Source organism: Hesperophylax consimilis, chromosome 19 (assembly GCF_061612785.1).
Source record: "Hesperophylax consimilis isolate HC1 chromosome 19, BYU_Hcon_1.0, whole genome shotgun sequence".
Lineage (NCBI taxonomy): Eukaryota > Metazoa > Arthropoda > Insecta > Trichoptera > Limnephilidae > Hesperophylax > Hesperophylax consimilis.
This window is the reverse complement of record NC_142854.1, coordinates 33,054,245-33,065,516: the sequence shown is the minus strand read 5'-3', so window position 1 is coordinate 33,065,516 and position 11,272 is coordinate 33,054,245. Positions and strand designations below refer to the sequence as shown.

Below are 11,272 nucleotides of genomic sequence, written 5' to 3'. Positions count from 1 at the left end.
CTATTCGTGAATATAAATAGTTGCAGTCGTAACATGAAAAAGGTTCCTCTTTCCTCTGAGCCGGCCTGTGGTCTGTTGAATGCAGATATTCCCACCATGCAGGTAATGAGTTGTAGTAAGAGGCGCGGATTGGAAAGACATAACGTTACAAACCTTGCACAGGTAAATATTATGTAATTTATCAAGCAAATTGTTTAGTTTACAGTCAACGAAAGTGAGTAGGTACAAAAAAGTTATTTTTATTCGAAAAGGAAACTTACAATTCGACACAATTTTTGTATAAATATTAAGATATTGAAACTCCCAAAGTACTATTAAATTTGATAATTATAATTTCAAATTTCACTTTTATTAACATGAATGACTGATCTCGGAACAAGAAAAAGGATTTTTAAATATGGACCAGAATGTGACGTTGATAAAAACATAAATAAGATTTTTTTATTAGATGACAAATAACTATGTGAACATTACTTTATTTTTATAGAAACAATCTACATGTTTCGCAAATAGCGTCCACGTCAGGATTAAAAAAGTTAAAAAATTAGAGAGGGAGAGATTTTTAGGAATAACAATGTCATTAAAAGGGAAGACCGATTAAGTGGGAAAATATTTCGTAGAGAGTTTTTGCATTAGTTTCATCTCCACCGATCTCAACTTTTTTTCTTTTTCTCAAGTTAAAAAATTATTACTCTGCGATGTCTTACAACCCGCATGAAATACTTTTAACCCTACATTTACCCGGAAAGTATGAACATTTTTCAATAAATAATCACTATTTTTATATAGACCTCTTCGAGATGTTCTTTAACTCTTATATCAAAGCTTTTGATACTTGTACACACAGGGAATTGCATTCCTAACAATTGATTTCATAAACTCCTGATTTACTAGTTTCAATATCGCTATCTTATAGTTACATATTTAAAAACTAAGAAGATCTTCAAAGCTACGATCTTCAAAGCAATTTTTTTTTTTTTTTTTTTTTTTATTTATTCACATTTAAACCCGCTAAACTACTTATGTAGTTTGTCAGCAGGGACATAGAGACAACATTTATACATTCATAAGATACAATTTGAACGGTACATAATTACATAAATTGGTTACATTGCAGAAAAGTTTAAATAGCAGCATAAAAGCCTTATATAATAAGCAAGTAAAAATAAATGTATGAACAAATTAGTATTATCAACATAAAACATAAAAGCCTTATAAAATAAGCAAGTAAAAATAAATGTATGAACAAATTAGTATTATCAACAAGTACATCAATAGTTTCATAAATAGAGGTAGGTAGTCAGGTATTACAAAATAATTGTTTTTCCATTTTCTAAGAATATGAATTCCATTTCAGGGGCATCAGTATAGATCATTATTATCCAATAACCATTTCCTTAGATTATATTTAACATTAGCAGTATACATGTTATTATTTTTAATTGTCATTGGTAATAAGTTAAACATTTTGGGTACTATATAGTTTAAAGTTCTTTCACCATATTTATTAGTACATTTCGGAACTACCAGTCCTTCATTTTGAGTGAATCTTGTGTTATGTTTATGGCAAACTCTTTCCCTATACAATGAATCAGACAATATAACATGTTGACTTACAATATTATAAAACAATAATCCTCTGACAGGCAAAATATTCAGAGACTTGTATATTAATTTAATGTTACTTCTGTGTTGATTGTCATATTTATGGATTAACAATTTTATAATGGAGTTTTGTAATGTTTGTATATAGCTTACATTAGTTTTACAAGAATGTCCCCAAGAAGTAATTCCATAACGTATAGTGGATTCAGCCAGAGATAAGTAGATTAACTTTAAAGTACTTATAGGCACGAAATATTTTATTTTATAAATCCTACCCACAATAGCTCGTAGACGTTTACAAACATTAGCAATTTGTACATCCCATTTCATGTAGCAGTCAATAGTAACACCCAAATATACATAACTTTTGACAAAATCAATGGTTTCACATGAACAGGGCTGTGCAACATTTTTATGTATGCAGTCAAATGTGTGTGTATATAATGAAGGAATTACATTACATCTGGCGTGTGGAGATCTGATGTGCATAATTTTAGTTTTTTTGGCGTTTATAAAGAGGCCTGCATCATGCGACCATTTTAGTAGGGCAATAAAATCATGTTGCATAAGGTTCATTGCAGTAACCAGATCTTCGTGCGATATTACGAGCGCCGTATCGTCTGCATATACAAAATGTTTAACAAATGAAAACAATTTTCTCATAATTGAGACATAAATAATATAAAGGGTTGGCCCTAGAATTGACCCCTGTGCAACACCTGTTGAGATATATTTTCTTTTGCTAAATTTTTTAAGAATTTTTACTCTTATTTGTCGATCAGTTAGTAAATTTTTTAATAAAACTAGCAGCTTTCCTCTAATTCCTATTGCCTCCAGTGTTTCTAATAGTTTATTTGTATCAATGGTATCAAATGCCTTAGAGTTATCTATGAATAAAACCAAAACTTGTTTTTTTAGATTTAATTCATAATTTATGTGATTTGAAAATTCCTGAAGCAGCATTTCCGTACTTTTTTTCTTTTGAAATCCATATTGGTTGGGATCCAACAAAGAGAAAGATTCTAGATATTTATTAAGTTTTATGGAAATGTATTTTTCAAGTATTTTTTCTAGTGCTGGCAATATGCTTATTGGCCTATAATTTTGAATATCTGTATGTTTGCCCCCTTTGTAAATTGGCCTAATGATGCTACTTTTTAGTTCATCTGGTATTACTGCTTGCGATAAAATTAAATTGATAAAGTGTGTTATAACAGGCCCTAAAATATTAATATGTGTCTTAATGTCAAACATTCGAATGTTGTCAATCCCTGGTGACTTTGAATTGTTTAATTTGCTAACAATAATATTGATTTCTTGGCAGGTAGCTCTGGGTAGGTACATACTATGTTGCACTTCATTTGGCCTGACAGTCGATGCTAAATAATCACATTTATGTATCATAGAGCTAACACTATTTGTAAAATATTCAACAAACTTATCTGCTACGGTTTCTTCATTATTCGTATTTAACATATATTTCGAGATTATTTCGTCACAACTACTTTTGGACTTGCGTCCTAATAATTTATTTATTTCATCCCAAGTTTTTTTTGTATTTCCAAAATAATTTTTGAATTTATTGTTAAAAAAGGTAGACTTACATTTAATAATTTCTTTTGTCACCTTATTTCTGAAAGTTTTATATTCCAATTCAAAGAATTGATTGCTAGGAAAATTCTTCCACCTTCTGTACAATGAATCTTTTTTTTTAATGTTTTCTAAGATATTAGAAGTTATCCAAGGTTTTATTGACAGAGGTCTTTTTTTGGGTTTATAATTCATAACGATTTTACTCTGTTCATACAAATTCTTAAAGTTGTTTTTAATTTTACTATATAGTATATTGCAATCTTGTTCCTCAAGCAAGGAGTGCCACTTAAAATTATGAATGTTTTTGTCGATTTTGTTTTGCGATAAAAACGAAATTCTTTCCCCGTGTTCTGGGGCTTCTTTCCTTGCACTATATTTAATATTAACTGCAGTTAAAAAGTGATCCGCTATAGTAATATTATTACATACACATGAGGAAAGAGAATCGCTTTGTTTACATCCACTGTTAAATCGGACAAATATGTGGTCTAAACAAGTACGAGTAACTTTTCCTGCTAAAACTGCTTCTCTAGTTACGTCACAAATACATTTGATTAAATAATTATCCGACATTATATTTTCATATGCCATAATAATAGGGTTTTGACAATTTAACAAGTCTAGATTAATATCTCCTATAAGTAAAACATTTTCTTTGGGGCTTATAGTATGCAGAATGGCAGATATTTCATTAAGAAATTGTGGTTGGCTAGAGTTGGGGGGGCGGTATATTGCTATGATGTTTAAAATACTCTTGTTTGGAAGTGTCATAGAGCCAAGCACACATTCAAAATGATTTGTTTCTATTGTTTTCTGTTGAAATGTGAATTCATTTCGAACATATAGCAATATACCTCCTCCAGATTTTTTAGTTCGGCAATAGTTGTAACAATTAAATCCAGGAATATTATACAGACAGACAAGATTCGGTGTTATAGCCGTTTCACATAACATTAACACATGAATATGCTTCCAACAAGTATTTAAGTAGACATTCAAAGTATCCCAGTATTTATAAATCGATCTAACATTCAACTGAACAATATTAATATTTTCCATATTGTAGTTGCTATGAAACTTTAGCCAATCACAGAAATTATGAGTATTTTCGTAATCTACCTCGTCATCTTCTTCAATGTAATTAGACGCCATAATCAATAGTTGCAAAGTCCTTGGCAAGGGCAGCCTTGTAGGCCGGGCAGGAGTCCTTGTCTCCAGTCGGATGTGCAGCGGGCTTCCCAAATCTTGTACAGGTGGCGCAGACAGGCTCGGCGGCGGCTTTTGGGCAGTTTATCCGGGCGTGACCTTCGCCTGCGCAGTGTCCACATCTTTGCTGGTCCTTGCAAAACTTGAAGGAATGTCCGATCATTTGGCACTTGGAGCACACTGTAAGTCCAATGAAGTCACGAACACGGCACACATTCCAGTCCACAAAGACTTTCCCCTGCTCCACCAGCACGTGACGAATGTGGGCAGGAACCTCGAAGACCCGGTGGCAAGTTGATCCAGTTCGAGCGCCAGCAAGGTGACTTAGCTTGCAACTTTTTACTGCGAAATCTAGGCCTGCTTTGTCCTGGGCTCCTGCTAAGGCATTTTTTAGGAAGCACTCGTCCGTTAGGTCACGAGGAACGTTGAAGAAAATCACCCTTGGAAGCCGTTTTGTTGGTAATCGAGCGCTTAGAGTGTCCGAGTTTGCTAGACATGGGGTTTTCAGTATTTTATCCTGATCTTCTTGTGTTGCAGTATGGATTACAACGCCTTTGTTTCTGATTCTCCTAATACCCGTCACACGGATTCCAAGTTCTGATGGTCGTAATGTATCTTTTAGTAGCTGTTTCGTATCGTCGCTATCTTTTGTAGAATCCAGCTTTGGGAAGATGCATACAGCAGGTTTGGGGGTCCCAACGTTAAGTCCTGAGTGGTTGATTGATGGTATCATCTTCTGTGGGCCATTTTTCACAATATCGGCAAACGATAGGCTTGCTTCCGTGGCATCGGCTACTCTACGCATCACTGGTCCTAGATCTGACTCCAACTGCAATATTTTTTCTAACCTGTGTTGGTTTTCTGCTTTTTCAATCGCGATCTCTCCCTTTGCCACTATTAATTTGGCATTGACTGTTGCCAGATCAGCTTTGAAGCCCTCTCGTTCCAATAACAGCTGTGAAACTGATCTGAATACAGCGGATACATATGCGCTTATCCGCAGTTGTTGATCCTTTGAGACTCTTGACTGCTTTTCAGCAAGGACATCTTGGAGTGCTCTTAGACTTGCTTCAGTGTCGTTCAGTATCTGGACTGAGGACACTGGGATTTCACTCTCATTTTCAGACACGTCGGAATAGTCCGATGCTCCGTCAGATTCCTCATCTTCAACCACTGGAGAAATCATTCCCGAGGCCTTTTTTTGTGATGGGGACGTCATCTTATCCAGCATTCTTTTTTTACGCCGATGGCAGCATTCATCAGGCATCGGTGGGATGGACATTTCAATGAGAACAAACACACAATCTTAGGTTGTTTTAAAACTTTCGATAAAAATGTTTAGAATCCGCTAGAATAGTATTATTTTATTACTGTTTTATCAAATAAACTTTTTTGGCACTTAAATTTTCCATATAAATACTGTTTGCACACGAATTCGGAGGTTTTTTTAAGTTTTTTTGCAAGAGCAAAGTGTAAACACGAACTGCTGTCACTGCGATTATTGTTACATTAATGATCTTATAAAGCGAAATTAACACTGTTATTGTGTAGTTCATAATATATATTGCAGTAAAAGCAGTGATAACTAATTGTATGAATTATATTTGTTAAAATTATTGATTATACTCCGTAAATTGATTAATTATTTTATAAATATATTTAAAATGAAAAAAAATTTACTGAACATTGTGACATAGTTTTTTTTGACATATCCACTAGATATGGATCGATTTTCCTGTGGTGTAAGACAACCATTCAGTATTGAAACGTTTCTTGAAATGGCTTTGGGCGTGTTTGGTGACTAGATCTGAATAGTCAGGTACTTCTCCACCTTCCTCGTGGGATGCCATAGTCTCACTGGCTCCAGACGGTTGGCAGCAGTTGGGGCTCTTAAGCGGTTTTAGATTTTAAAAAAACTGATGAAATTAATAAAGAGTGGAGACTTAAAAATGAAACTTCCAGTGTCAGATATCTGAATGGTATTTAGAATATAGTTTTTTAAATTAATGTTTGTTTAACTAATTGTGCATTTGTAAATACCTCGCAGGCTTCCATCAGAAATTAACTTTTGGGCTTTTGTAAATACCTCGAAGGCTTCCATCAGACTTGTGCTTTTGTAAATACCTCGAAGGCTTCCATCAGACATTAACTTTTGGGCTTTTGTAAATACCTCGAAGGCTTCCATCAGACTTGTGCTTTTGAAAATACCTCGAAGGCTTCCATCAGACATTAACTTTTGGGCTTTTGTAAATACCTCGAAGGCTTCCATCAGACTTGTGCTTTTGTAAATATCTAGAAAGCTTTCGTCATACATAAAGTAATAAAGTTTTTGACGAGTATAAAGGTGTCGAATTCCGCTGCATGCTTAATAAAACTTGGTTAAACTTTATTATATAATACTTATTTTGAGGTAAGTCTTTAGATTCTCACGACCAAAAGCATTTTTGTTGTTTGTTTTTGGGGTGTTATGCCGTGTTGCGCTAACTCAATACTTATTTTCCTCAAAAAATGACTATTTATTTTCGGGGAAATGGTAAAGATGCATTTAAATTCCAGTTTTTCTCAATTGCGTTTGGTTCTGTTTAAAAATTACATCAAAAAATAAGGTCAGATTAGACATCAGCACTTTCGGCAAAAATGAAGAAATTATTAAAAATTGATTTACTTTATCTATTGGATTACTAGGAAATAAATTAATTACATCTTAGGACACAAACTTAGCGTGGTTAGGGATTTCCAAATTCCATAAGTTATTGACAAATTATAACGCATTCTTAACCCTTTCACACCAGCATTATTGATTCCACATATTCAAAATATGTATTGCTTAGAAAATTGTTTGAAATTTTGTTGGTCTTTGGTTTTTTTTTTATTTGGCGTAACATTGGACGTCAGAGGGTATTTTTTAAATAGTAAGGTAGAATAAAGATAACACAAAAGTAATACAAATAAATCTTAAATATTAAAAATGCACATTTACAATGTTGTGATAATCTCTAAGGTTTAAAAAAAATAACATAAATTAAAATTCATTCAGAAATTAAGAAATACTCTATGATTATAATTTTTGAAAATTCGCCATACTTGTTTAAAATTGCTTTTTTCCCGGGATGTGTCTTCAGGAAACACAAATTTCATCTGGAAAAAATGGCGAATAAAGCTCAATAAGTCGGTATCTGTAATGAAATGATTAGTTTATTAAAACCGATTCAGACAAACAAAAATCCATTTTATCTGCAGTCTCGATAGAACTAGTTGCCTAATAAGTTTATTCGGTTTATAAATTTTAATAAACCATAAAATTTAGGTACCTGTGGGTTACTTCAATTTTTTATGTTAATTTTCAAATAAGTCACTAAAACAAATTTTCACTGCTTTTTTCATCAGCTTTTGACACTTATGAATAGGGTTATTCTGAATAATTTCAAAATGATATTCTTGTAAAAAATACACGGTCTTAGTTGTGTTGTCACATTTTTCTATAATAATACACTTTAAAATAAACTGAAAATTTTTAATGCAAACTTAAAAATATTAAAATAAAATACAGTGTGTGGCAAGCCTACGCACGACGTAAGTGAAACTTTTAGTATTCTTCTCTCTCTCTTTTCATTTTTTATTGGACAATTTGTATAGCGCCGCTTTTGTGAGATATTAATATTATTCAGAATGCTGTACATTATATTTAAAAAAATATATATTTAAAGGCGTGTTGTTAACAAATGAACGTTTAACTAGATTCCTAATATTGACATATTTATAAGAAGCATGTGATAAAAAAAATTAAAAGTTATAAAAAAATGGGATTCAAACCCGGGTCCTGCATAACGAGTGTCGAACGCACTAAACTTGAATAACTGCAGCCAGTACATGAACAAGATTTATTCCTTGTACTAGTTTTAAGAATGCACCGTTTATAGGTACACACACAATATTAAGGCTTACTTTAGTTAGCAGGAATAGTAACAGTTGGAACATGAATAAGGTATTTATGTCAAGTATGGGTAAGAATGTGACTTTTTTCTTGTTTCCTTTTCGAGATCGTGAAGAACGTAAGTAGGAAGACGAATACCGTTTTATTCCAGTATGACTGCATAAGCGTAACGTTAAATCTGACTTGCGTGAGCAGGAGTAGTTACAATGGGAATATGAATCAGGTTTTTCTGCGGTATGTGTGCGTAAGTGTTTCGGTAAATATGACTTGAGAGAGCAGGAGAAATTAAAGTGTGAACATGAATAAGGTTATTCTCCAGTATGGGTGCGTAAGTGTAACGTTAATCGTGACTTTTTTGAGCAGGAGTAGTTACAATTGGAACATGAATAAGGTTTTTCTCCAGTATGTCTGCGTAAGTGTACCGTTAAATCTGCATTGCGTAGGCAGGAGAAATTACAAAGAGAACATGAATATGGTTTATCTCCAGTATGGGTGCGTAAGTGTACCGTTAAACTTGTCTTGTGGGAACAGGTGTAGTTACAAAGGGAACATGAATAAGGTTTTTCTCCAGTATGGGTGCGTAAGTGTACCGTTAAACTTGTCTTGTGTGAACAGGTGTAGTCACAATGGGAACATGAATAAGGTTTTTCTCCAGAATGGGTGCGTAAGTGAACTGTTAAATTCGATTTTTGTAAGCGAGAATAGTTACAATAAGGACATGAATAAGGTTTTTCTCCAATATGGGTGCGTAAGTGTACCGATAAATTTGCCTTGCGTGAGCAGGAGAAATTACAATGGGAACATGAATAAGGTTTTTCTCCAGTATGTGTGCGTAAGTGTACCGTTAAATCTGCATTGCGTAGGCAGGAGAAATTACAATGGGAACATGAATAAGGTTTTTCTCCAGTATGGGTGCTTAAATGTACCGTTAAACTTGTCTTGTGTGAACAGGTGTAGTTACAATGGGAACATGAATAAGGTTTTTCTCCAGAATGGGTGCGTAAGTGCACTATTAAATGTGACTTGCGTGAGTACGAGTGGTTACAAAGGGAACACGAATACGGTTTTTCTCCAGTATGGGTGCGTAAGTGCACTGTTAAATTTGACTTGCGTGAGCAGGAGTATTTACAGTGGGAACATGAATATGGTTTTTCTCCAGTATGAGTACGTAAGTGCACTGTTAAATTTGACTTGCGTGAGCAGGAGTATTTACAGTGGGAACATGAATATGGTTTTTCTCCAGTATGAGTACGTAAGTGCTTTGTTAACCTAGCATTGAGAGAGAATGATAAGTCACAATAGGGACATGAATTAGGTTTTAGTCCACTATGGGTGCGTAAGTGCACCGTTAAAGATGATTTTTCTGAGCAGGAGTAGTTACATTGGGGACATGAATGAGGTTTTTCTCCAGTAGGGGTGCTTAAATGTACCGTTAAACTTGTCTTGTGTGAACAGGTGTAGTTACAATGGGAACATGAATAAGGTTTTTCTCCAGAATGGGTGCGTAAGTGCACTATTAAATGTGACTTGCGTGAGTACGAGTAGTTACAAAGGGAACACGAATACGGTTTTTCTCCAGTATGGGTGCGTAAGTGCACTGTTAAATTTGATTTGTGTGAGCAGGAGTAGTTACAATAGGAACATGAATGAGGTTTTTCTCCTGGATTCATCTTCAGGTCCGTTATCATGTCTGAAAAAGATGGTAGATAAAGCTCAATAAGTGGGTATCTATAGTGAAACGATAAGATTATTAAAACCAATTCAGATTTAGAAAAATAATTTTACCTGCAGTCTCGGTAATACTTTCAGAGTGCTCTAAGCATTCCTTTTTAACATCTGGCAGGTCTATGTCTATTTCCGTATAAGGGATTCCCCCTCCATCTTCATCTCGGGGTCGTGGTTTTTTTTTAATAGGTACAGTCTCCATATTAATGCTACCTGAAATATAACAACAACTAATGTTAATATATATAAAGACATGAGAGCTATGTGTATGATTATTTGGATTTATTGTTAGATTGTTTCATATAGTTTAATCAAGATCTGCTGAAAGATATTTACCTTACCAAATACAATACAAATTCCAATCATATGAAAATAATCGGATAGGTTTATGTCGAAATCGACATGCATGGACATGCATCTGAAATATGGATACGTCGTAACGTTGTTGAAATGTTATTATTTTTCAAACTTATATCAATGGTCACATTAAACAAGCTTAGACGTGAAATATTGTGAAAAATCACGGGACATTGTAATTCAAATTTTGAAAATGGAAAATAAAATAAATTCATGAAAAATTATTTTAATTATTTAAGTAGGTTCTCAATATCATTTGCGAGTAAAGCAATATTTTGAAGGTTAAATCAAAAGGGCAGCTCACGTGAAATAACACAAACCTGCGCTATATAAATGTTGTGTTATTATTGTTGTGTTATTATTAAAATAATGGACGCCAAGAGGGAAAGTAAAGAACAAGCAGCTGTTCTAATTATGTGAATTAAAAACTTCATTGATATGCAATGCAACTTACTAGTTGGCTGAACACTCTCGGCATACTGCAAACATTCCTTCTTCACATCCGGGAGGTGGATTTCAACATCTTTATAGGCCATTTCACCTGAGCCTTCTTCCCGTGACCATGGTTCAGTTTGAATAGATACACTCTTTGGGTTGGGATTCATGGCACTGCTGTGATAGCGTACTGTCGTGTGATGGTAATTATTCTCAGCTAAAAACAAGTAAAATCTGTAACAAAACCTTTCTCTTTGAACCGTTAATATTATTAAAAATAATCAACACTTTTATTATTAATAAAACCAACATGTTTCGTAAGCAATGCTCATCAATTCAGGGTTTACTAAAAACTAATGGTCCAACAAAAAAGATTTGCCGTTTTTGAGGTAAGGAAAAAAATGATTTGATGTGTCA

The 11,272-nt window shown here is 33.8% G+C and overlaps 2 protein-coding genes across 2 annotated transcripts in view; both read right to left on the bottom strand.

Annotated features, from left to right (window-relative positions):
- Positions 1-10,026, bottom strand: part of LOC149415173 (uncharacterized) — a 16,846-nt gene extending 6,820 nt beyond the window's left edge. Inside the window, exons 1-2 of the mRNA XM_089643030.1 lie at positions 9,823-10,026; positions 9,265-9,444 (exon numbers count right to left, since the gene is read on the bottom strand). Coding sequence (XP_089499156.1) covers positions 9,265-9,444; positions 9,823-10,026 — 384 coding nt within the window. The remainder of the gene's footprint in view (positions 1-9,264; positions 9,445-9,822) is intronic.
- A 163-nt stretch (positions 10,027-10,189) lies between these two features.
- LOC149415172 (uncharacterized) overlaps positions 10,190-11,272 on the bottom strand; it is a 32,843-nt gene continuing 31,760 nt past the window's right edge. The window contains exon 5 of the mRNA XM_089643029.1: positions 10,190-10,276. Within this exon, the coding sequence (XP_089499155.1) occupies positions 10,190-10,276 (87 nt within the window). The remainder of the gene's footprint in view (positions 10,277-11,272) is intronic.